General features: G+C 50.2%; 1 protein-coding gene across 1 annotated transcript; it reads right to left on the reverse strand.

Moving 5' to 3' along the window:
• Positions 1-3,927: 3,927 nt before the first annotated feature.
• On the reverse strand, positions 3,928-26,809 carry CUNH8orf74 (chromosome unknown C8orf74 homolog). Its single transcript, XM_037135590.2, has 4 exons — positions 26,762-26,809; positions 25,039-25,231; positions 6,253-6,659; positions 3,928-4,164 (listed from the first exon to the last, which is right to left on the reverse strand). Exons 1-4 carry the CDS (start codon positions 26,807-26,809, stop codon positions 3,928-3,930), a joined length of 885 nt encoding a protein of 294 aa, XP_036991485.2.
• Positions 26,810-27,395: the final 586 nt, after the last annotated feature.

The raw sequence follows: 27,395 nt of genomic DNA on the forward strand, positions 1-27,395 counted from the left end.
GAAAAATGAAAATGCCATAGCAAACACTAAAATAAATAGTTGTCAATTCACACCATGCAGTAAATGGCCAAGTCTCTGTAGCAAACTGCTCCCATGGTTGCCCAAGCCCTCCAGCCCCTGCACACCAGGCAGATACCCCTGACCGGTCACCCCCACCTCTCCCTGCTGTCCCTGGAGCCTGGGGGCCAGGTGGCATCATGCATTTTGCAGGCTGTGGCATGACGGGCAGGAGCAGCAACACTGACTTCGTCTCTCAGCATCACCCCAAAGGGGAAATGAATGCTCATCGGTTGCTTCTGTCTGCAAGCATTTTCCCCTCTCAGGGAGAGCTGCATGTACCGTCCCCAAGAGGGTTACACTGAGTCTGGAGAGGGTGGGGAAGACAGGGCAGGTCAGCCCTCGTCATCTTCCAAGTTTAGCCTTGTGCTGAGGTGAAAGCTCGCGCACTGCAACTGTGTCTCACACACCAAGGGATGCGGTCTTGGCAGAAGGTGGAAGTGCAAGTGGAGGGCTCCCAGTTCTGTCCTGACTTCTTTAGAAGCATTTTAAACTGGATTCCCTTAAGCAACGACAAACCAGGTAGGACACAGGGACAATAGGAGTCAACCAGGAGGTGTGGTCGCCTCACCTATGGGGCACTTTATCTTCGGTCTGTAGGGATGCTCCAGTCTCAGCCCAGTTTTAGGGTATTTTCTCAGCCTGGGGTTTCCACGCCTGGTGTCAGTGTCCAGGCCTTGCCTGAACGTGGGGGTCCGGGGGGACTCTGCCCTTCCACAGTTGGCCTGGGGTCCTCCATGGGTTGCTGCAGAAGATTGCTCAGTGCCACTTCCTCAGGTGGGGGAACGGGTGGGGCTTTCCCAATGGGACCACCCATTCTCTGTTCTTACCTTGGTGTAGAAAGCTCAGTTTTAGCTCCCATGGTGTACAGGGCTTGAGGCCTCCACTCCTGTTTCTGAGGAAGCCTTGAATCCACTCCTCACTGTGTCCTCCCTCCACACTTCTGGTCCCTGTGACCTCCCCATCCCCACACCCTTCATATGTGCAACTCAGAGACACATGCAATAGATATTTAGCAAGTTCTGTGACCAGCATGTGTACATATGTGGGAAGGAGCTAAGGAAAGAGGGCAGCTTCTCAAGGTTGCTCAGGGATCTGTGTTTGAAATTCAACTTTTCCAGAGGCCACTTGGTTTTCTCCCACGTCAAAAGGGCCTTGGGGTTTACTAGGGTGACTCTCCTCCTCCTCAGACACCAACACCCCAGGATTCCCCTGCTTGTCCTTGGGCAGGTGATTCCAAATAACTGTGGAAGTCAGCTGGGCATGCAGGTGTTGGTCTCCCTTGATAAATGGGGAGATATTTTTTAGGATAGAAACTTCAAGCACAGTGGAGGATTCCATAGGGCAGCGCAGGGCAGGACAGTCTTTTACTTTACCAACTCTGCTCTTGCCCTGGCAGGTCTGATGTCACAGGGAGGAGTGTCTTATACCTGACAAGTTTGGTAAGCTTCCCAATACCTCTGCAGACAGAAGAAGGAAATGCCAGGATTTTCTTAAATTTTTCACTCATTCATTCATAATCCATTCATTCATCATTCATTCATTCTTCCTCACTTCCCAAGTGTTATTTGACATTGGTATCTATGGTGTGGCTGAAACCCTAGTTCCAACCCTAGCCCTTCCAGGTTAGGGGTAGAGCCACCCCTGAGGGTGAAGGGAGGACCTGCAGACTGACTGAGTGGACACACAGCTATGGGGACCACCTTCTTCCCCTTGGAGCTTCTGCAGCACCCACCCCTTTGTCACTTGGCTGGTGCTAGGCAGATGACCCTGGCCAGGCTGGGGGTCTACCCATAAGATGGGAACTGGAGGCACCCATGGCAAGGACCCTCCTGGGAAGGGTCAGGTCCACCGAGGAGGACAGTGCCAGTAGCCCATTGTCCACAGATCCCGGTACAAATGGCCTGAATCCGAAAAGCTTCAAAGCCTTAGGGGTTCTGAGGGTCTCTCTAGGCACTGGCAGGGCAAGGCTGGGACACTAGGGTGTGGGTGTGGACAGGATGGTAGAACCGCTCTCCTCTTGGAAGTAAGACAAGGCGAGAGGGAGCCATTAGTTCCTGTGTGCTGAACACTCCTGGCCCAGCGTCAACAGATACTTCCAGTGCCTCCTGGACACCATAGCAGGGCTCTCAGCCTGGCTTCTTCCTGCAATGGCCAGGGTGCGGGTCCCCAGAAATGGCCTGGTCTGGAAGAGTACTGGCTCGCCTCTGCCCCCTCCAACATATATCACATACACATACGTGCTTGCACATATCTGCACACAGACATACACACACTACACACACAGGCTGCATAGGTGTTTTGGGACCCTGATGAGGCCTGGACAGGATGGGAGGGCAGCTCTCCATCTTCCCTCTAGAGCACAGCGGTTTCAGTGACATGGTAGATGTGGATATTAAAACATGTTTGTGGAGGATAAATGCATCAGTGAGTGAATGAAGAAATGAAGAGTTTAAGAAAAACTTGACACCTCCTTCCTCTGTCCAAAGAGGTGCTGGGAAGCTTATCAAATGTCTCAGGTATAAATCACCCTGTCTGAGAACAAATTTATCCTCGGTGACATGGGGAGAGTCTAGGGTAGTATTCCCAGTGAGACACCCTCCTAGCCAGGCATCTGCTGTCTCCTGGATTCTCTCAGAATTCCTAGCCTCCAGGGCTGGTGACATGTCCTTTTGGGGGCTCTGTCTCCCTAAGTCCAGCCTGTCTTCCATAAGCAGGCTGACTTTGCCTGAAACACCTAGACCCAAGCACGCCTTTAGTGGCAAGACCTAGAAAGCAGCTGTGGTCATGGAGGCCCAAACACAGTAACGCCAGGGAGAGCTGCCCTGTGGCCTGCCTCACTGTGAGCAAGGGGCGTGGGACAGATGGCAGAGGAGACAGCTGGTCACTGGCCTGGAAGAGACAGTGAGAGGAAACGTCCTTTCTGGCCTGATCTCGGGGACCCATTCACCTGTCAATTGTATGTCTGTGCTAGCCACCCACCACAGGACTGTGTGGCTGTTTGCACAAGGCACGATGCTGCAGGGCAAGGAGCACTGCAGTGAGAGTCTGGAGACCTGAGCTTGCGCCCTGGTTCATGTGCTGCCCCACCGAGTGGCTCTGAGTAAACACTCCACACCTCCTTGAACATTGAATTCCTTGACAAATGGGAATAGCAAGCAGTGCTTCATCTATTTCATCATATGTGGAAGATGGACCTTAGACACCAGCCAGGAACTCCTCCACTTGACAGAAGAGAGAGCTGGGGACTGGAGACAGAAGGGACGGGACATGGGTAAGGCCACCCAGCAGAGCAACGGCAGATCCAGGTTTGAAACCAGATCTCTGCCCTCTAAGGCAGTGCTAGCTCCCCTGACTTAGTCTAAACAGTGTGGATTCTCCCAGAAGGAAGAGTTCCCTCCAGCAGGGAGATCAGATCGGCACATGCAGGGCAGGCTGCATGCAGTCCATTCTCTTGCACCAGTCTCAGAGAGGCAACGGAATCCCAGGGCCTGTGTTCCCCACGCCAGCAACAGAACCAATGTGTCTGCTGGAAGTCCTTCTGGTGTCTGGGTCACCCCTACTCTGACCAGGTTCAACCCACGGTGGTTCTGTCTTCAGTGTCTAAACTCAGGCTTAGTCAACAAAAGGGCTATTTGCCCACCAGGCACAAGGCTCTGTGCTTAGCAGAGAACAGCCTTTTTATTTGGGTTAGATTTTCAGGTGATAGAAGATGGTTTCTAGAAAGAAGATAGAGGTAAGGTGATGAGTATTGTTTCATTTCTTTTAATTGCTAGAGATCTCTGACCTATTGGGTGCCAAGCATACATAATGATTGAGGAATGGCTCTTCCTTGATCAGTGTCTGCAGACAACGGACACGAGGGGTCTTCTACTTCTTGCCTTTTGCTTTCTTTCTTTTGTTTGCTTTGTTGAACTTTAGAGATTCATCTTGGCCTGGCTGGCCAGTGACTGAGAGTGGGAAAGGGACAGGAGCGTTGAGCTTTAAAGTCTTCTTCTGAAGTTTCAGGTCCAAAATATCGAAAGTTACCTGTATTTCATACTGCAGCAGCTCTTTCAGGCATTCGATCTGGATGCGAATGGCCTCCTTGATGAGATTTTCTAACTCCTGGGAGAAATGGAACATGGATGGTGAACAGGGCTCAGAGGAAGGTCAAGGCCATCTGCAGATAGGGTTCCTCAACAGCATCAATTGTTTCCTTTCACTGAGTGCTGGGACCTTCCATTTTTCCTTCCAGATCTCCCCTCTACCCTTCTCCATCCTGTTCTGTGCCCTGGGAGGCCGACTTTTGAGGGCAGCACCAACCAGGTACCTTGACCTTTGGCTTCTGGTTGAGCTCTGCCATTGGGAGGTCCCGGCAGAGGATGTGAGGGTGGGAGGAGAATGTGCTCTCTGGTCTCCGCCCACCTTCCAGCCCTGGGTTGGCCATGGCTATGATCCTCTGCCTATAGCCACTCCTGTCCCACGGCCTCTCCCATAGCTACAGCTCCCTTTTGGGGTTCCAGGAATCGCTCCTTCCCTCCTCCAGTCAGGCCTGTTGTGGCAATCACCCTGTGTGAGTATCATTTATTACTAACGCTGTTCCGGGACCATAGGCCAGTGCCATACCCCCTGTTTTCTGGTCAAAGCAAGCTCCATTTAGATGGAACCTCCCCCCCCCCCCTATTTTCCTCCTGCCCTCATCTCACTCTCACATCTTCTAGTAGCTTCTTTGGAGGGGATGGGGAATTTCTTAGAGAGTGGGCATGTCCCTCAGCCAGCCACCCACCGTCAGCTGTGTTCAACAGGAGATGCTCTTGATCACCTAAACCAGGATCATAGCATCACGAAACCCTGGAGGTTGTGTTCCAAGAGGATGCGCCATGTGTATTCCGTGGTGTTGAGTGTGCCCAGCTCAGGCACACCACCAGGGCACACAGTGAGGAAGAGCCTACCCAGCTGCCAAGCAGGGCCCCCTGGCTATGTGATGGCCCACAGAGAAGCTGGGAGGGGCAGGGAGAAACAGCTGTGTGTGTGTGTGGTGGGGGTGGGTGGGCAGGAGCTAGACAGTAGGTACCCCCTTCTACCTGTGGCCTCGTCCACATGTTCTAGAGCAAGATGCCTGGAAGGGGGTGGAAGCAGGCTGCCGCTTGGGTTCTACTGGTCCATTGGATGTCTCAGTGCACTCAGATTACGTAGCAGCCTGCTGTGCTGCTTGTTTGGTAGACCTCACCTTAGAAGGGTATCACTCCTTCTGCTGTGTTGATTGTTCCTTAGAGATTTCCCCAGTGTTTTATATATATTTAAAGGATACTTTCCAGGACCAATCACTCTCTGGCTGACAATTCAGAAACCAAACCTCTTTTGGAACTTGCAGGCCCTGTGACTCGTAGCTCCACACCCAGTCTCACCCCTGCACACATGCGTACATGTACACACACATGCCTCCGTGCTCAGAGACGATGTGAAAGTGATGATATCAGTGACTGTGAGTAGTTTTAAAAAGATTTAGACTCTGCCAGGCCCCCAAGAAGCTGGCTGCCCTGGGGCCAAGCTAGTCACCATGTATTGAAGAGCTGGTCACTGGGGACTGGCCCCTGGAGACCCAGAGGCCCTGGAGACCCATTGGGAGGGCAGCCTAGTTCCTTAGATTTACACACCAGACTCTTCTAGGTCCTCCCTGGACCGGCCAGTCCCACCCTTTGCCCGTGTCATCACATCACCGCCCTGGCTGTGCCCCATGGCCCTTCCTTCATCTTCTCCACCCAGGCCTTGCTGCAGGCAGACAAAAGGCACCCAGAGACTCTGTGGTGGTTAAAGCCTGGAGGGCTTTTTTGGTGGAACCTGTCACTGACTGGTGAAGCCATAGAAGGAGGTTGGACTTTGGAGTCTGCCAGGCCTTAGTCCAAAGCTAAACTCGGCTACATGCTAGCTTGGTGACCTAGGATGAGTTGACAAAATTCTCTGGGCCTCAGTTGTCTCATCACTAAAATGGGGACATGAATTATACCTTATAGGGATGTGTTTCATGAAACATGCCTGCAAAGCCTGTGGCAGATGGCCAATGACTCACTGTCCCTTTCAGACCCCTCTCACGTGCGCAGACAGTTGGGGTCTCGTTTGTGTGTCTCACCCCAGCCTGGATGTTCTCTTGGTAGAAACAGGTGTTTGCTCATTGCAGGGAAGCAGCCCTCCCACCTTGGGGCACAGCCTTACCTCTCTCTTCAGAACACGGCCCTGCTGCGCAGGCTCCTTCTCCGAGAAATTTTGCTGCAGTTTGTGCTCCTGCTCCAGGTGCAGCGCCTCCTTCAGGAGCAGCACGTTGGTGCGCTTCTGCACCTCCTCCATGCTGAGCTCAGCCACCTGCTGCTCATGCTTCCACAGGTCCCTGTCCTTACCCTCAGCCAGGGGGAGGGGCTGGGGTGGCGTGCACACCTCCAGGTGGGTGACGGTCAGGTTGACTTCCTGGTCCCGGCCCAGGACGTACTGGTAGAGTTTGTAGTGGCGGAGGAAGGTGTTGTGGAAGTAGCTGCAGAGGGCCAGCAGGTGGGTGGTATTGAACTGCCCCTGGTAGTCTCTGAGCTTGTTCCCTAGGATTGTCACAGCCTTGGTGATGGAGTAGCCTGTGGGCACAGAGGGACCAGGCCTGGAGTGCAAACTGGGGCACAGCTGCATTGATCGATCGATACAGGCTCTGAACCCAGGCCTTCTGACCCCAAAGCCCACAGGGTCAGAGCCTGCTAGCTACTGTGTATTACCATTTACTAGCTGTTGAAAGCTACAGGGTGTATCACATTTTTCTTTTTACCTTGGGCTCTTGGAAACTCAAAGCCAATTTTATGTAATAACTTACATTTATCTTGTTTTTTCTTATGTGATTGTCCCCCTCCTCAACTGTATTGTGAGTTTTAACTCTTGTTTTCAAACTTCAGCTGTGTTTTATATTGTTTGCACTTAAAACCCTTTGGGAAGGAGATGAGGGTGTAAATAATGGAGTCTGATAAGAGTGGAGTGTGAGCTGGTTGGAGGGACAGATAGATGCCCAGCAACTGCTGTGTGGGAGGCCTGTGTCACAGGGTGAGGCTCGCACTGCTCATCCCACGGAAAGGTCAGCTCTGAGGGCCGTGCCACGAGCGCCGCCCCACCCCCACCCCCTGCACACTGGGGAAGTCAGGCAGCAGCCCATCCATCTCTGCCTTCCGACTTGGCTCCCCGCTCCTGGCACCCTGGCCTGGGCTTAGGGTGGCCGTCCTGCACAGCGCTCACTCCCCAACCCCAGGACTGCCACTTTCTCACAGAGCACACCCCCATGACCTCAGCCCACACTCCCTAGAAACTAGTTCTTCTGCTGTTTCAAGCAAAATTCAAAGTTAAGTTTACTGAAAATAATTTTTAAGAAATTAATCTTATCGCTTGTTTTGCTAGAGAAATGACAGTTTTAAATGATACAAGATTAGATTGCATTGCTCTTATTATGTATTTATGTAAATTTCTTCTCTGCATATGTAATTTGGCCATCAAAATTAGGCAAGTAGATAAATTACATTAAAGTTACTCAGAAAGTATAGATACACTGTTACGTTAGATATGGATGCCTTTTAATTTTTTCATTTAACTTAAAAATTTTACTTAGTCTTCTTTAGCCCTGAATCAAACGCGAAGAGTAAGCTTTCTGTGTGTGAAAAGCAGATACCGCGCACACCCATTCTGCAATCAGGCATACAGGCTACGGGCCCGACCATTTGATAGGGGTGGGCCTCTAGGAAAAAGTCTGAAACAACTCTCCACTGTGTATGTCCCGCTTCTGAGTGTGTATCCAAGGGTAATTAAACCAGGCTCTTGAAGAGGTAGCTGCATGCTCACATTCACTGCAGCATGAATTACACTAGCTAAGACCTGGAAACGACCCAAGGGGACAGATGAATGGATAAAGAAAGTGATACCTGCACACACACACATACACACGTAATAGAATGTTATTTACCCTTAAAAAGGGAGGAAATCCTGTCATTTGCAACAACATGGATGGACCTGGAGGGCATGATGCTAATTCGAATATGACACAGAAAGACATGTACTGCATGACCTCACTTAGATGTGGGATCTCAGAGGGGGGAGCCCATAGGAGCAGAGAGTAGAATGATGGCTGCCAAGGGCCGGGGGTGAGGGTAGTAGTGGGGAGAGGTCTGCCACTCGGGGAGGACAAGACTCCTGTCGCCTAGGGTGTACGTGTACTGGAGATCACCAGTACAGCACAGTGCCTCGAGTTAACAATAGTATTTTGAGTCCTTGCAATTGGCTAAGGGAGTAGATCGTAAATATTCTCACTACAAGTAAAAGTGATAACTATGTGAGGTCATGCACATGTTAATGAGCTGCACAGCCATAATCATTTCATAGTGTATATCACGATGTTTCACTGGACACCTTAAATATTTGTGAGTTATTGACAACTGACAAGTTATTCTCCAGTGATACCTCAACAAACCTGGGAGGAAAACACACAAAACAATGTTTAAAAAATGGTTCCTGAGGAGAGCTATAACAACAACAACAGCAAGGGAAGGCTGAGATGCAGCTCTAGTGTGTGTACAGTGTGTGAGGCACTTTCCGCCCCCTCTGCTCACATGATTCTTACAGCTGCTCGTCTGTGTCACGGACACCCAGCCGTGGCCTGTTCTGGGAATTAAGCCAGCCAGGCTGCTGGGCCCGGGGACCTCTTCACCCTGAACCTGTGTCTCAGGTTGGTGGTGAAGTGGGGCCCAGGGCCCACAGGAGCCCTGCGTTCCAGAATCACCAGAGGCTTTCTAAAAATACAGAGCCCCGCCCCCCCACAAACACATGCATGAAACATATGCACATACACACACATCTCAGAAGAGGAAGTGTTGATTCCCAGGTAAGGGCTGGTTTGGGAATTGCTGCCTCCTAACCTTGATCCGTGAGCCGATTGAGCCCAAAGAACTCAGATGTTGACACACAAGGCCCACTGAGTTATCAGATGACCAGCTGCAGAAGGACGGTGCCAAAGGTCCCAAACGCCCCATTCTGCTGAGTGACCTTGACACGTGGCGTCTGCCCTTAGGACCCTGGTCCCCTTCCTGTGACATGGCTGCTGGGTCCCTTCCTGCACATGTGTGCGCTTCATGCTACTCAGAGGTGGTGGGCATTTTGTTCTATTTCTTCTTGCTTTTGGAGAGAGGTGGTTAAAAACGACCATATAGAGTGTCTGTTTTGTATGGTGCTCATGTACGTTATGTAATTACAGCACAAGAGCTGAGGACTCCTCTAAAGGCAACACACAAGTCAGTGCCCCAGGCAAGTCAGTTCCCCTGGGCACCCCAGTGCAGAGAGGAGGAAGGAGAAGCGCAGTGATTCTGGGTATGGGAGGCACTCTGGCTCTGGGTGCAGGGACTGGGTGCCAGACAAGGTTTCCTGCAGAGAGGACGACACTGGAGCCCAGAAACAGGAGGAGTTTGGCAGAAATGGCATTCGTGGTGGAAGATCAGAAGGGGTAAAGGCTAGAGGCAAGTGGAGTACTGTGTGGCTGTGTGCAGGGATCCACAAGGTTCAGAGCCCCTGGGAAGCAAAGCTGGAACCCCGGGGGACTGGGCCTGGGGACAGAGGGCTTGAGGTCTTCCGTTTGCAAAAGGCGAGCGTGCATAAGGCACACAAAAGAGCCGCACTTCCTCACAGAAGCCAGAATTTGTGGGACCCCCAGAATCGCACCCAGAATTTTGCATGCACATGTATATCTGAGGAGAATGCGCATAAAGAGAATCATTTAATTAAGAACCGTAGGAAAGTTAAGAACTGTAGCGGAGAGCTGTGGAGCCACCCAGAGGTGCTGAGATGAGAAGTGAGGGGTCACACAGGTATTTCCGAGGCAAAGTGGTGGCCCCTGGAGGACGACAGGGAAGACCAGTAAGGAATCTCAGGGAGGGGGCGGGATGAGGGCATCGGTTTCTGACCATCCACACTGGAGTCCAGGCCTGTGTGGAAGTGACCGTGTGCTGACTTTGTGAGATGAATCATCACACCTTCGCTGTGCTCCAAGCAGTTGAACTGCTGGAAGGTGCCCTGTTCCTCCCCCAGCCTGGCCAGCAGCTCATGGAGCTGGGTCACCGCCAAGGCCAGCCCCCAGTATTCTCTCTTTGCCCAGCAGCCATGCACACAGCCCGGGTTTGAACCAAGGAGTCCACAGGCTGGGCAGTGCTGGGTGCGCTCCTAAGTGTGCCCTTGTGCTCCCAGCTGCCTGTCAGCCTGGCAGAGGCCCTGCTGCAGGCATGAGCTGTGGCCTCAGCCTAGGGGTCACAAAACACAAGTGGGGACCCTGTCCAGGGCAACAGGGAAGAAGCCCCTGAGCTGGATTCTAACTTTCAGCCCCTGGACCAGGTTGGGTTTTCAGAGAAGCTCGTCCAAAGAGAAGCTCGTCCAAAGCTGGCTCATGAGATGCTTTTCTGGCCTCCAGACCCCTCTCCATTTGCCTCGGGTTGTAAAGTCCTGATGACTCAGAAAGCCGAGGATTAAGTCTCAGGGAGAAGCCTCTGGCTGCCAGGGAGGACAGATCTGTACCTGCAAGTGGCTCTTCAATAACAGGGAGTGGTCTTCATTTGCATTCGCTGCTGGGAACTTCCTGAAGATGGCCCCCAAGCCCCTGGAGGCCAGCACCTGCTCGGGATGAGGGCACAGGAGCGGAGGAGAGCAAGGAGCAGGGGAGAGCGGGGGTGGGAGGACAGCACCAGGTGCTCCAGAATCAGGGCGAAAAGGCACTGGGCTTGGACTAGGCGCTCCTGCACCCTCCCACCGCCCCTCACGTGCAGTCTGGGGCTGGGCAGGGGCAGGCTGTGCCACATCCCAGTGGGCTGGGAGTGGTGAAAGGAGCTGTTCCTTCTGGGTGGGCGTGAGGGGGAGGACCCAGGTGCCACCACAGGTGCCCCCTGACAAACCAGTTTGGTTGCCCCTGCCTTGGCTCTCAGGGCAGAAACCAAGTCAGGCCATAGCCCAGCTTCCCTTTCTGAAAGCTGAGTGTCTACCAGGGCCGACCCTGGATGGCAAAGAGCCCAGGATCCCACACCGCCACCCCCATCCTGTGGCCTGAATGCTGCCCCCGCCACCGCACCCATCTTTCTGCTCTTGGCCAGGCTCTGCTGAACTCATTCACCCTGAGGTGCCCATGATGGTGACAGCTCAGAGCACAGGGTGCGCTTCCCTTGAGGGCACAGAGGACTCCCCCGTAGGGAGCTCCCACTGTGCAGCCCCTGCGCTGGGCCACCTCAGGCTCCACCCAGCCCCTCCTGGCTCTGAGGCAAGAAACTGAAGTTCAAAAAGATCAGGGAATTTGCTCAAGGGCACACAACTGGAGAGTGGCAGAAGCAAAATTCCAACTGTGGTGTGGCTAGGGGAAGCCCCTTCAGCCATTCCCCTCGGTGCAGTGAAGCTTTGGGCCCTCTTTGCAGAGCCTTATAAGTAGATACCAGAAGGAGCCCCCACCAGGCAGTAATTATGTAGAAGTGAATGCACCCTGGCCAGAAGCCTTGAAAATATGTTGGATCAAGAGAAATTAAACAGAGCCCTTCATATGCTAATAACCCAGCACAATGTGCTAATAGGCTTAGCAAATGGCCAGAAGGGGTTGAGCATATGCAATGTTTCTCAAGTTTATTTGAATTAAATAGTGTCTTGGGACCAAAGAGCATATTTTGGCAAATATTGAGCTAGTCTAGTCCGTTCATTCTGTAGGTGGGGAACTGAGTCCCAGGGAAAGGAAGTGACTTGCCTAAGGCTCACTGTCACCAAGTCAGGACCCAAGCTCCAGCCCAGGGGTTGGTGGCCTGGCACCTGTTACCACTTGCACCATGGGGAAGGGACTGGCCTTGATTTTCATCACTGCCCCCTGCCCTGGGGCTTCTTGGTAGGTCAAGAATGTCTCAGTAGGATGGGCCGGGAGCTGCTTTCCCAGGGGAGGGATGAGCTGGGTCAGGAGACTCGGGTCTGGTTCTGCTCCAGGAAGTTTACTCTGTGGCTGCCCTGCTAACCCCTGGCTCTGGGGACAGGCAGGAGTCTGAGGTGAGAGAATGAGAGCTCTGCACCTTCTGGGGCTCCTTCCTGCCTGCCCCAAGGTCTGGGCTGCTGGCCTCCCCTCCTTCCACCGCAAAACAAGCAGTTCCTTTGGGAACACCCCCTTCCAGGTGTGTCCGGTGATGGAGCTGCCTGGAGAGCTGCTGGGAGAGGAGAGTGGGTGGTCTGGTTTGGTCTGATGCCCCCCATCTGGGAACATGGATCAGCAGCGTCCCTGCTGACCTCACCAGCACTGCCTGGGGTTGACCAGACTGGCTGGAGATAAACTTTCCCTGCAGTCTTGTGACCACAGGGCCAAGGACCCCACAGCACCTGACCTTGCCAGCCACGCACTCTGTTCTCAGCCACTGTTCACAGTCACATGGAGGTCACCTGTGAGCCTGGGGTAGTCCCAGGATTGAAGTTGGCATTGACCTTGGGGTCATTCTCAGAGCTTAGTGTGGGGTGCCGGTTAGAGCATAGACTAGGAATTCAGACGGATATAGGCTCATATACTGCTTCTGCATCCTAATCACTCGCACAGGTTATTTACCTCTCTGGGCATCAGTGATCTCATCTGTAAAATGAGGCTAATACAAATGCTACCTCACTGCAATAGATGAGGGCACACATGTATAGAGCGTCCCAGCATGCATAGCATACAGTAAGCACTCAGAAGGTAACAGGATTGTCATGAGCAATATGGTGCAGAGGCTACTGGCTGTAAACTATTCTGGAATCCACCAATTCCTCTGAGGTTGTTACCTGGTGGCTGAGGGGAAGGATGGCTGGGAAGTTGACTGTCTCAAGTTTCAGGGTTGAGGAGGGTAGGGGAAGAATCAACCCTTCCAGTGAGAACGTTTACTGAGTCACCCAATAGTTTGTAGTTCTCTCTATTGTCTCTTGGTTATCCTGTTCTTTCCCTCTTATTGTGAGCTTTTCAGTGGCAGGGACCTGCTAGAATGGACCAGATTTCCCAATCTCACTAGATTTTTCCAGAAAATTCTGGACATGTGGTTGGTACCCAGTGCTAGGCTCTCAGTAAATAATGATACAACCAACCTTCACTGGTATACCATTTTACAGTTTTAAAGCATTTTAATTATCCATCAATTTATTTAATTGTTCACAATCAAGCTATGACATAGGTTAATGGCTTCCATTTAACAGATGAGGAAACTGAGGCATAGAAAATTTATGGGAGGACTGGGGGGGAGGGGAATGGGAGGGAGGGGGGAGACCGGGCAGGGGGGTGGGGTGGGATGGGAGAAATAGATTAAAAAAAAATGTACTTGAAAAGTAACTAAATAAAATTTAATATTAAAAAAATAAATAAATAAATAAATTAAAAAAAAAAGAAAATTTATGGGAAATAAGGACTCAAACCCAGATTCTCCAACTCCACGGTAAGTGTGCCACAGCTACCAAAGAATTTTTGAGGAGGGAATATACAAAATATAGGAAATATACAGAACTACACTGCTTCTACTAGGGCTTTTAAATTTGTGTTTATTGTGGTAAAATATATGTAACATAGACCTTACCATCTTAGCCATGCTAAAGTGTACAGTTCAATGGCCTTAAGTACATCTGCATCATTGTATGGCCCTCACCCCCTGCCATCTCCAAGTCTTTCTTCATGTTGCAAAACTGAAACTTGGTGACATTTAAACATTAACTCCCCATTTCCCCTCCCCCCAGCCTCTAGCAGTCACCATTCTACTTCCGACTCTGTGAATTTGACTGTTCTAGCTACCTGATATAAATGGGATCTACACAATTTGTCCTTTTGTGAATGGAGTCTTTTACTTAATAGAATGTCTTCATGGGTCACCCATGAAGGGCATTCCATTGCGTGGACATAGCACCTTGGTTTGTCCATTCATCCATCACTGGGCACTCGAGTTGTTTCTGCCTTTGGGCCATTGTGAACAGTGCTGCTACGAACGCTGGTGTACAAGTACCTGTCCAAGTCTCTGTCTTCAGTTCTTCCTGGCTGTGCACTGAGAGATGGAACTGCTGGCTCGTGTGGCAACTCTCTGCTCAATGTATTGGGTGTTGCCGTACTATTTTTGTGTCCACTAGTTTTTTTTTCTTTTAAGATAAGCCAGTAGCCTCATTAAAGGCAAAATCTTCCTAAATACTTGGATTTGAGAGACTTTGTTGTCCTTTAAAGAGTTCTTCTCTGTTTACTTTCCTGGGGCCGAAGGGTAAATACAGGGCCAAGTATTTTGAAGATTGCCATGGGCTTTTGTCCAAGTATTTCTCTTTGACCACAGCGGTCGCCCTACTTTGTCTGCTCAGCAAATGCACTACTCACCGTTTCTTGCCCCATTCTTCGAGAGGTTGCATGCTCAGTGCTGAAGAACTTTGGCAGGAAGAGCAGACTCTGAGACCGGAAGGTCACAGGGTTAAAGCAGGTTCTGCTCTTTACTGTGTAATGATTTGCAAGTTACCTAACCTCTCTGAACCTCAGTTTCATTATCATGAAATGAGGACAATAGTACCCAGCCACCCAAGACTGATGTGAACGTTCAATGAGCAGACCTGTGAAGGGGGTTTAGTGCCTCGTGACTGCTGAGTGAATGTTCACTCTTCTCTGTCCTCTAGCACAGTGCTCTGGCAATGACTGCCGGAAGCTGCCGGAGAAGGGCTGAGTGCATGGAGCAGGATTACACAGATTCAGAGGGTTCAGAGGGCAGAACAGGAGCCATTAGGCAGAAAGTTCAGAGAGACAGATTTAAGCTCAGCAGCAGGAAGAACTTTCTAGAAGCAAGAGATTTGTCTGTGGAGTGACTCTTGTTTGACAGAGTGTGGAAGCATTTATCTGGAGAAAGGAGTCCTGAATAATGTGTGTGGTGGTGGTGAATCAGGTGATCTCCTGACTCCCTTTCAACTCTAAGAAGCTGTGGTGACTACCACAAAGCCCACAGTTCCTCAAAGCCACACCTGAGGCACCGTGGGTCCCGGTGGCAAAGCCCTGCATCTGTCTCAAGCTTGGGGAGGGGATTCTTGACTGTCAGTCTCCATCACCATCCTTGTTATCATCATCCCTGAGATGAAACCAACCAAGTTATCCCACTATGTCAGAGACAGGGCAAGTCATAGCTGCTCCTCATCCCCTTTGATGCTGGGGGCCTCCAGGACCACCCAGCATGTCCAGCTGACCGAGCAAGGACATGGGAAATTAGAGGTAGGACATGGGTTTACTCCAAAGGGCCACAGCTCTGGTCTCAAGGTCACTGGTACCATCTGCCCATACACTGGTGGCACTTCCAGGCCAGAACGCATTAGCCAACCAGCACAACTCACCCTCTCAGCTGGGCCCGCACCACCCCCACACCGGAGCCTCCTGCTGGGGTCCAGCGTCCCGGGCTCAAGTCGTGAGTAACTCCAGGTGACCCAGTTAGGGACTCAGCCCCTAGGTGCTCGGCTCTTCCTGCACCAGCAGCCTTGTTACCCTCACTGCAAGGCGCTCTTCCGGGCTCCATGTTTCTCAAGCCTTCACATGCCTGTCATACAGATCCCTCTGGTCAAGATGGAAGATTGCATGGTGAGGCTCATGCTCTGCCATCAGGCAGACCTGGGTTCAAATCTCAACTTTGCTTACCGGAGGTGTGGCCTGGGGCAAGTTACTTAAACTCTCTGGGCCTTAGTTCCTTCACCTTTAAAATAATGCTTATGGTGCAAGTTTGAAGTGAGGATCACTGATGATGATGTGTGTGAAAACACAATGTTATGTGCGGGACACTCGTACCCTTGGGGAAGGTTCTGGAAGGTTTCTATGGCACATCTTGATTTCTGACCTACTACACTGGTGCAGTGTCCTTGGTGAACTGTGACCTCACTCAGTGCCATGGTTTGATTTCACATGTTCCGTCTTTTCATGTGTTGAAGTCCTAACCGCCAGCACCCTCAGAATCTTTAAAGAGGTAATTAAGGTAAACAAGATCATGTGTGTGGGCCCTAATCCAATACAACTGGTGTTCTTATGGGCAGACACACAGAGAGGGAAATCCAGGTGAGGTGCGGAGTGTGAAGACGGCCATATACAAAGCAAGGACGGCGGCCTCAGAAGAAACCAACCCTGCTGACACCTTGATCTTCCACTTCCAGCCTCCAGAACTATGAGGCAATAACTTTCTATTGTTGAAACCGCCCTGTTTGTGGCACCTTGTCATGGCAGCCTGAGTCGGCCGATCTGCTCAGGGAGGAGTGTCTGACAGGATAGCTGCCCATTTGCTCTGAGAAATGCTCTCCCAAGGTATCAACCAATGGCCTTTTCATAAACTTCCTCTGCCCATCCACAAAGAAGTTGCCCCCAAAGGCCCCTCCTCCCGGTCTAGTCTGAGGGAAACTGGGTTCATGCTGGTACAAGATCCAATCAACTATTGATATTGACTCACTGTTCTTGAATTTGCTTCAGTTGCTAAGTGGAAGCTGACATGACGTGCTGGAAAACTGCAAATATTTAAGGAACCATGCTCTAGGTATGAACCAGTTTCCTGAGAGGTTTTTAAGGTGTTCCTGCCTTCTGCTCAGATGGGTCCTGAATCACTGGAGGCTCTCCCACGTGGGGTGGGGTACTTGGAGGCTGGTGGATAGGCCCTGGGCATGGCCTTGTGTGCACTTGGAGGAAGGGTTTGTGCAGAGGAGCCAGGGGGAGTAATCCCCTCCTGCGGACCCCAGGCAGTGGGAGGTGGGCGAGGGGGCTGCCTTCCATCTTGGCTGCCTAGTTGATGCTTCCTGGAGAATCAGGAGTGGCTGTGGGTGGGACTGCAGATACCAGTGCTGTGACACACTTCACCGGGTGTGCCTGGCCACCCTGTGCCTCCACTGACGGGTCATCAAAGCCTACTTCCTCCCATTCCCCAGGACAGCAGGGGAGGCATTCTTCCTAGCCCACATATCTCCCTGGAGCATCAGAGAGAGGCCAGTGCTCGCCAGACGTAGGTGATGGCAGGAGGCAGGAGCTCTAAAGTGGCCGAAGTGATGGCTGGTGTAGAAGGCTCCACAGATGAGCAGCGGTGGGTCCCAAGCAAGTGTCTATACCGGCTCACACACCTCCAGCCCTCAACTCCCTGCTGAGCTAAGTCTGGGACAGGTGAAGCTGTTCCTCCTTTTACCATCCCCTGTTGCAAGGTGTCAGTCACACATGGGAATTCTACCCAAAATCTCTGCAGCTCCTCCAGGCAGAGGAGGAGACCTCAGCATTCCCATACACCCCAACATCTCTCTTTAATCCTGGTCTTGGCAGGGTATGAAAAATCTACCCATTTCCTCTGACTTCCCCCTGGCAGGACCGAGCTGGCAGCCTCTGTCCCCCTCTGCTGTGCCTGGCGACTTCGTGATGGAATCTACCCAGGGCTTCTGGGAGGCTGGCAGAGGGAGGCAATGAAAGGACTTATTCTTTTGGCCTGGGGTTGGACCAGAATGTCCTGGTGAACCATTTTGCCAGGACATTGAATCAGCTTACGCTTTTGAATGAAGTGCTACCCGTTCCCTCCTGGTCCTGGGGCTCGATCGGGCAGGGAGATAAGCTGAGCTGTCGGCTGTCCTGGCAGAGTTCTGATTCATTGTTGTGCAAACATGACTCTCCTTAAATGCTGTCTGCCAACTTTGTTACCTAGTGTGCGAGCAGAGCTCAACCATCCTTAGCCCGAGATTAATCACACACACACACACACACACACACACACACACACACACACACACACCTGGAGAAGCTACCTTCTAAGATAAGTGACAGACCAGTGTGGACTTTAACTGAAACAGAAGCTTGAGTGTGAGTTGGTCAGCCAGTGGGACCCCTGGCTGTATGCATCTTGCACCCCATGACCTGTGATAGGTGGGACAAGTGCCCAGGAGGAGGGCAGGGCAGGAGTGAGATGGGAGGGGCCTGATCTGCCTTCTTTGCCAGCCCTTCCTGCCCCTCAATGCCTGGGCCCTCACAAGAACAGTGAACAGATGGCTTGGCCAAGGATGCTTCCTTACATGTGTACCTGAGGGTGAGTCACATGTGCGGGGCCAGACCAGCGGGTGTCTGGACCACCTTTCCACTGGCCCGTGATTTGAACCCATCTTCAGTCTTGTCTGCAGGGGGAGGGGAAAACCAGAAGTGGCACAGACAGTAACCCCCCTGAGGGACAGCAGGCAGTAACCTCCAGCCCTGGACTGCCCGAGTCTGCCGTTCATCCCGTTTCTCCTTTGTGCGTGATGGACACAAGGGAGCTCACATTTGCTGAGCACGTACTCTGTGCCTGTCACTCTGCAATATGTCTTGCGTGCCCTGTCTCATTTGATCCTGCCAACTGTGCTGTGAGTTGGAATTATTATTGTCCTCATTTTAGAGATGAGGAAATGAAGGCTCAGAGAGGTAATGTTTTCAAGATTACACAGTAGGAAGTGATAGACGTGGAAATTGAACCCAGATCTTTGGCTGTAGTTTCACGCCTAGTCACTCTGTTGTGCTGCTTCTGACATCATACACGATACTCAGTGCAGTGATCCTGGGACAGGTCAAGTAACCTAAACCCTCTCTGCATACAGAACATACTGTCTCCATGGGCATCAAGAATCCATTCATTCATTCATCCCTTCATGGAACACCTACCATGAGCCACATGATTATTTCGTCCTGAGGGGACAGACAGAGGGGATAAAAGTAAAGAGGGCATAGATACCCTCTCCAGTGGTTCAAGCCTCCCGTGGTCAGCCTTCCCTGCTGTCCATTAAAGGTCTTTGGGGGAGGAGTTTAGATCTGAATAGAAAAGGAGAGTGGATGGCATGATGGAAACGAGGTTTGAGAAGTGTGAACATGGGAGCCATGGTAGGAAGGGGATGGTGAGCATGCATGCAGGCTCTCAAAGAGGATACACTGCAGAAGTCCAGGTCTTCATCCTTGTGGTCCACTCCTAAAAATCAGAGCTAATGCTCACTGAGTATTTACCAGGCACCAAGCCCATACTATGGGATTTACGTGCACAACATCATTAAAACAATCCTAGAAAGTGGGTGCTCTTGTGTTCCCATGCATAGATATGTAATCAGAGGCCCAGCACTGATGTGACTTGCCCAGGACCTCACAACCAGTAGGAGACTGAACTAGGATTTGCATCTTCCCTTTGGGTGCCAAGGTTCTTGATGGATTCTGTTTTCAGGAAGTAAAATTCCAGGTTAGGAGACCACCCAAGAGTTTGTTTCTACTCCATGTTTGTAACAATAGTGTTTTACAAATTTTGAGATGATGTAAAGCTAAGAGGAAGAGCTTTAAGCTGAATGGCCTAAGCTCGAGTTTTTAAATTGTCAGGAGGAAGGGAAGATGGGCCAATACTGACAAAATGAAATCAGTGGAGATGATTTTAAAGTCCTGCGTGTATACTCAAAATTGTGATTGCACAGGGGCAGGATGGGACAGTATTACCTACAGGGGACTGCGTGACCAACGTGAATCAATATGACCTGGATGCTGACAAAGTAAATGCACCCCCAGGCTATACTAACAGCAGCAGCAGCAGCAAGATAGGGGAGGTGATAAAATCCATGATGATGTCACTGATCGAATTGCAGGTCGTGTTGGGTTTCCATCTGGATGGCACATTTTAAGAATGATATTGACAAACAGAAGTATTCCCAGAGAAAGGCAGCAAGAAAGGGAGCGGTAGGTGGGGAAGTAGGGAGGAGGGCTCTACAGAAATGATACCTTATTAAGAATGATAAAAGACATGGGGGGGGTCTAGTCTACACATGAAGACATGATAATAATCATATCATCTCTAGCAGAGACTATATAATCCTTAAATATCTCTAGGGCCTGCTCTATTTCTAGAAAACAGACTTTGAGCATTTGAGTAAAAGGTATAAAAGGAAGAGGTAGCTGGCTGTACAAAAGAACTTCCTAATAACCAAAGTGGTGTACAAAGGCGTGAATTGCCTCAGAAAGAGGGAGCTCCCTGTTGCTTGGATGGGGCCCCCAGAGGCTGGAAGAACCTCCCTGGTTGGCTGGGCTCCCTGCAGAGAGGGAATTAAGTTTTCTGGTCATCCAGTTTTCTCCCAACCCTAGGGTTTTAGAAGCCTATGAGACCCAGCTAGGCTGTGTTGGCAAGGCATGCAATGACCAAAGATGCCAGCAGATCCTGCGTGATCTAATCTCCTCAGTTTGCATCATCCTGACTGTTTTTCAAGGGTACGGCTTATGGAAGGCTCTGATGGAAACTTGAAAGAGCCCGAGTTCCCACCTGCTTAGGGCTGACATTTTTCTCACTAGTCAGTGTTTGTTCTGGCCACCAGCCACTGCAGAGCTCGGGAGTTGAACTCTGGTACCCATGGGTTGCCGTGAGCAGTGGGGAGCAGGACTCAGAGTGGTGCCAGGAAGGCCTCGGGGTGCCAGGGCTGGAGGGTGACTGGGGTAGGAAACCAGTCTATGAACAATGCTGTGTCTTGCTCAAGCCTTCAGCCTGGGACCACTGGGTGGGAGCAGAAACATGAAAGGACACGTGAGCAGCTCAAAAAATAGAAAGAGGCCAGTCCAAGTGCACATAAGATGGGTGATGGAAACACTGAATGGCCCGAAGCAGAGGAGTGATGGGATTTTATTTTGGGGTGAAAAAAATCACTGTACTGTAGGTGCAGAAGTACAAAATTTGAAATGTCAAGCACGGAGCTGGGTGAGAAAGGGGGGTGGAGGAGGAGATGGAGAAAAGTGGTGAGATTAGGGAAGGACGTGTAGGTGCAGCTGATAGGGCTTGTGGGTGAGCCCTGGGTCCCTCAGGCATGCCATGCACTGGGGACAATAAGTGTTGCTTGGACACAAGCGGGGCAGTACTGCCCCAGCCAACCTGGTTGCCCAGACGGCCACTAAGTGAACAACACAGGGAAGCGTATACCGTGTGGGTGCACTGGACACAGGGATGATTCAGGTCTTAAGAGGGACAGAATGGACTGGCACGAGGTTTCATCATACTACTCAGAATGGTGCACAATTTCTGGAACTTTCCATTTAACATTTCAGACTGCAGTTGAATGCAGGTAACTGAATCTACAGAAACTGAAACTGTAGACAAGGGGACGACTGTATACAAAGAACACTTAAAATTAAACAAGAAAACAACCTGATTACAAAATGGGCAAAGATCTTAACAGACACTCACTGCACCAGAGAAGACACACAGGTGACAAACAAGCATGTAAAAAATGCTTCACGTCCTATGTCACCAGGGAGATGCGAACTAAAACAATGAAATGCCACTGCACACCTATTGGAATGGCCAAAATCCAGAACCCTGACGACACCAAATGCTGAGGAAGATGTGGAGCAGCAGGGATACTCGTTCATTGCTGGTGGGAATGCAGCCACTTTAAAGACAATTAGGCAAATTCTTACAAAACTAAACAGACCCGGTCGTATGATCCAGCAACAGCGCTCCCTGGTATTTACCCGGGGGAACTGAACACTTGTGTTCACACACAAACTATTGCACACAGATATTCTTCAAAATTGCCACAACGTGGAAGCCACCAAGATGTCCTTTGCAAGTGAAGGGAGAAACAAACTGAGGTTTATCCAAAAAAATGGAGTAATATTTACTTCTGAAAAGAAAAGAGCCATCAAGTCATGGAAAGACAAGAAGGCAACTGAAATGCATGTCACCAAGTGAGAGAAGCCAACACAGAAAGGCCGCCACCTCTCACGTCACGCCAACTACAGGACGGTCTGCAAAAGGCAACACTACGGAGACAGTAACAGGGGTTGGGTAGGGGGAGGGATGAATAGGGGAAGCACAGGGGATTTCTAGAGTGTCGAAACTGCTTTGTTACTTTAATAGTGGGTACACGTCATTATATATTTGTCAAAACCCATAGAATGAACAAGACCAAGAGTGAACCCTGATGTGAGCTATGGACATTGGGCATCTGCGATGTAGGTTTATTGATTGTAACAAGTGCTCCCCTTCAGAGGGGGATGTTGACAGTGAGGAGGCTGTGTGTGTGGAGGTAAGGTTTCTGTGGAAAATCTCTGTCTTCTGCTCTATTTTGCTGCAAACTTAAAACTGCTCTTAAAAAATAAAGTCTATTAAAAAAAAAAAGTGCAACCCAAAGCCACACAACTCCTAGAGGAAAGCAGAGGAAAAGCTGCTTGACACTGATCTTGACAATGATTTTATGGATGTGACATCTAAAGCACAAGCAACAAAAGGAAAAAGTAAGTGGGACTCCATCAAACTAAAAAGCTTAGGCACAGCAACAGAAATGATCGACAAAATGAAAAGGCAACCTATGGAATGGGAAAAATGTCAGCACACCATATATTTGGTAAGGGGTTAACCTCCAAAATACATAAGGAACTAATACATTAGCAAAAACTCAAATAATCCACGTAGAAAATTGACAAAATACCTGAACTGACATTTGCCCAAAGAAGACATTCCCATGGCCAACAGGTGCACGAAAGGGGGCTCAACATCATTAATCATCAGGGAAATGCAAAGCAAAACCACAATGAGACATCACCTCACACCTGTTAGAAAGACTACCATCCAAAAGCCCAGAGATAACCAGTCCTGGAGACTGGGGACCCATATAGAGAAAAGGGAACCCTTGTGCAGTGTGGGTGGGGATGTAAATTGGTGCGGCCACTGTGGGAAGCAGTGTGGAAGCTCCTAAAAAAATTAGCAGAAGAACTACCACATGATCCAGAAATCCTACTTTTGGGTATACGTCTGAAGGAAATGAAATGACTGGTTTGAGGAGCTATCTGCACCTTCATGTTCACTACATCATTCTCCACAACAGCCAAGACATGGAAACCACCTCCGTGTCCATCAGTAAGTGAATGGGTATGTGATTATACACACGCACACACAGAGGAGTATTATTCATCCATAACAAGAAGGAACTCTTACTACTTGTGCCAACATGATGAACCTTGAGGACATAATGCTAAGTGCCATGTTACTTACATGTGGAATCTAAACCGCCAAACTCACGGGAACAACAGAAAAGACTGGTGGTTACCGGGGGCAGGGGTCAGGGTCGGGGAAATGGGAGTAGCTAGTCGAAGGTATAGATTTCTGGTTATAAGATAAGTAACTTCTGGGGATATAATGTACAGCATGGGGACATTACTGCACTGGTTAACAGTACCGTATTGTGTATTTGAAAGTTTCTGAGATAGTAGACCTTAAAAATTCACATTATAAGAAAAAAATTTTAACTAGGCATTTTCAATATATGCATATATCAAATCATTATGTCATACAGCTTAAACTGTATTAGTTTAACACTAATTAGAGTAACACTAATACAGTGTTACATGTCAATCATATTACACTAAACTGGAAAAAATAGTGCAAAAAAATTTTCCCCAAGCTATTGAAAGAGGCCCGCCCCATTATCCCAGAACCTTTTCACAGTCATTTTGCTAACATGGGGACGTTCATAACCACAGCCACCAGAATGAGCTTGTATCACTACTTGACACATCACTGCCGTCTAATCCCCAGACCTCATTCAAGTTCCCCCAGTTTTCCAATAACATCCTTGGTAGCAAAAGGACCCAAACATGTCACATTTCACGTTTTGTGGCTGAGTCTCCTCAGTGTCTTTCCTTGGCTCTCAGGACCTTAATGTTTTTGAAGCTTGCAGGAGAGAGACTGTTTAATGCCCTAATTTGATGTTTTCTCATGATTAAATCAGGTTCTGAGCCTTTGCTAAAATCATCATAGGAAGACGCTGGGTTCTTTTGCCAGTGGCACAGGATTCTCAGAGTGTCTACTGAGGACGTCCACTTGGATTATTTGATTAAGGAGGTGTCTGCCAGGCTCCTCCACTGTCCAAGTATTCCCTGCCCCTGTGATCAATAGGGATGTCATGGGAAGATTCTTAGGAAATGTGAAAATACCCATTTCTTATTAAACATTGACATGCTGGTTTTAGCACCCATTGATGATTCCTGGTTGAGCACTACTATGATGGTGGCCATAGAAGGCTGCACCATGTTTTTTAATGACTGAATCTGCACTGCAGAGCCCAAAAGGTGGACAGATGTGACCACACCTCCTTGTGCCAAGGGGACCCATCTGTATATGTTCCATCTATAAACTCACCTGACTGTCTTTCCCCATCCCTGCCAGCAAACTGATGCCTGTAACAGATTCTCTCAAGACATTCTGCAGAACAAAACCTGATACTGGGGACAATTAGCAGTCTTTTAGGAATGCAATGGGAAGTCAATGGAGGGTTTTCAGGAGAGGAATGTCGTGTTTGATTTATGTTAGGTAAAAAGAAAACTAAACTAAGCAAAAGTTCTGAATTATGATCCTTCCTCTCTCTTCCCTCAAACAGAATTTGATTTCCCTCTGGACCTGCTCTATACTAGCTACTCCAGAGGTATGATCTGATAGTGAAATTTTTTTTAATTTAATATTTTCTTTATTTATTTTTCGACAGAGGGGAAGGGAAGGAGAAAGAGTGGGAGAGAAACATCAATGTGTGGTTGCCTCTCATGCGTCCCCTGCCAGGAACTGGCCTGCAACCCAGGCCCTGACTGGGAATTGAATCACGATACTCTGGTTTGCAGGCCCACGCTCAATCCACTGAGCTACGCCAGCCAAGGCTGATAGTGAAATTTGTACTAAAGTGTCAGTGTCTGACTGGGAAGCAACACCTGGCTGCTGAGTGAACATCTAGGAATGGTGCAAGGTTTTCACCAGTGAAAAGACTCGGTGAGTCTTTGCTCCACTTTCAAGAAAGCCTGGACAAGAACCCTGTTGATGTGCATGTGAAAAGGGTAGATGTGAGGGAAAAAAACGAAGGGGCTCCTGGCTCTTTAGAGCATTCCTGGGTGTGGACTGCACTGTGTGTGTGTGTGATGGTGGTGGGGGGATCCTGTGCATCCAACTCCCCCTGCAAGCCTCGCTGACTCCTACTCTGGATGTCCCATACCTTTGGTTTCCTTAAGTATCTCTTCTGTGAACTTCACCACCTTGACCACATCCACCCATGGGAAGCCTTTGCCCACGGCAAAGACGATGCTTTCGTAGAGGGTATCCAGCAGGATGCTTCTGCGGGAGTCTCTCGCCTCGTCAAACTTCTCCCAGTTTAGCAGCCTCCGTAGGTGCTCCCGACCCTCTGGTTTCTGCGGAGGGTACAGGGTGACAATGAGGAGTCAGGACCACTGGGCAAACACTGCTGGGGTCTCCCCGTGGCTCCCCACTGCCCTGAAGCGTGACCGAGAATATGGATGAATATGCTTTTGTTTCTGGACAGCTCTGCCTCCCATTTCTGGGGAGTTACTCTGCTTCTAACTCTTCTCTCCAGCACTGCTCATTCCCCTAAGTACTCTCACACCAGCCATGGCTGCCCTAAGTTTGTAAACCTCCACCGGGCTTCAAGTCCTCAACTATGGTGCTTCCTCCCTCTTCCCTAAAACAAAGTTTGACTCTTTGGGCCTACTCTCAACTGGCTCCCCAGGGGTATTGATCTGATATTGAAATTCATACTAAAGTGCAAATGACTCAGAAGGGGCTTGCTGAGGCAAGAAGGAATGTATCTTGCTTGGCAAAAACTCTGGCATTCTACAGGCTGGGAGGAAAGATGGATCAGTGTACCTTTTTCCCCTCTCTCTAGGTAAGAACCCATTTTACTTGAGAATTCATCTGGCCCTTCCAGAAAGGTTCTTATAGTTCATCAACAAGTGGAGGAGAAAGGAGCGCCTTGAAGGGAGAAAGTAAGAAAAGGTGTGACATGGCTGGGGCGTTGCTCCACTGGGGAGGGAGGAGGCTCTGGCCGGGGGAATTTGATGGGGATGTGGACTGCTGGCTGAGTTGGTGCCAGAGGGAGGTGCAGAGCCCTGGCCACAATCCACCTTCTTGTCCATCACCGCCACTCCCCTGCCTGACCCAGGCAGTCCTTCTCTGAGGCCCTCTCAGATCCCCAAGCTAATGTTTGATGGGACGCCCGATTGGAAGACATAGAGAAGGTGTTGGAAGCCATGTCCCAGGGCAGGGACGGAGGCTCCACCAGGGGCAGCCTTCACCTGGTGTCTTCCCATCAGCTTGTAGCTGTGGTTTGGAAGGACCTGAGCATGCAGTTGGCATGGGACCCTTGCCTGAGGTCTGCAGTAGTGCCCTGACAGGGCCAGCCCTGTTCTGGAAGGAGCTTGCTGAGAAGTCCGGCACCTGCAGGTTGGATCCTCATCACTCCTTGTCATACCTTTTGGCCTCCAAATTGGTTCTGAGAAACCAAGGAAAACTGCCCCTCCCTGCCCTAAAGCAAAAGAACCCCCACCCTTGCCCCCCACCCACCACATACTCTTTACACACTTTGGCATAGAATCCCAGAGGACTCACAGGGCCCTGAGGCTCCCTAGTAAGAGGTGGCAGCCCCTGGCCCTCCTGGAGTGGAGGCAGACCCAGAGCCCACACACCCATCCCCTCCTCCCCTTCAGGGGGCTCTGAAGACAGCTGCCAGCTCTAAGGGCTGGTGAGTCTTTGGCCGGGCAATCTGGAGCACACACAGCCATCGTGGGCCAGAGGTGGTGCTCCAGGGAAGGGGTGATGTCCCAGGTGTGCATCTGAAGAGGCTCCAGCGGGGGCCACTTCACACACACCTCATTGCTAGACCAGTCTGAGCAAACTTCCTTTTAAAAGCTGTGTTTTCTCTTCACCTGAAATTGGAAGACTTTTTTCAGCCCCTGGGGTGTTAAGTGTGCCATGGCCCCTAGGTCCAGTTGCTGGGAGACCCAGCCAGGACTGACTCAGAATTCCGGGAACCTGGTGGGTAAGGGTGCAGCTTTGTGAGGTCATGAAGACCTGCTTCAAGGTGGCTTTTTTTCAGGTTCCCTCCCCCTCAGTCCCTCCTCTCTAGCTGGGCTGCGGGTCTCCTACCCAGCATCTTCACAACACATAGTTGCTGTGTCATGGGTCTCTTTCCACCCTTGTCATCCTTGGTAGGTGCCTCTGTCAAACATTAATTTACTTCTTGCCTTCTAATAAGCCGCTCTCTCCTGAATGATCTGTCTCTCCACCCATTCCTTCCCTGCCTTCTGAGAAGACTTCTCTTGCTCTGTTCATCCCTTACATGCTGGGCCACTCCAGGGTTCTGTCTGTACCCTCTTTTCTTTCTAAACCACATATTCCTTTTAAAAGTTCTGTGACAGCAAGAACACAACATGAGACCTACCTCAACTCGGTGTGTTGTCGTGAGCGCGATGCAGTGTGCACGACAGGCACAATATTTTACACAGATCTCTAGAACTATCCATCTCGCATCATTGAAAGATTATGCCTTTTGATGAGCAA

This window comes from Artibeus jamaicensis, unplaced genomic scaffold, assembly GCF_021234435.1.
Source record: "Artibeus jamaicensis isolate MK-2021 breed Jamaican fruit bat unplaced genomic scaffold, CSHL_Jam_final scaffold_537, whole genome shotgun sequence".
Lineage (NCBI taxonomy): Eukaryota > Metazoa > Chordata > Mammalia > Chiroptera > Phyllostomidae > Artibeus > Artibeus jamaicensis.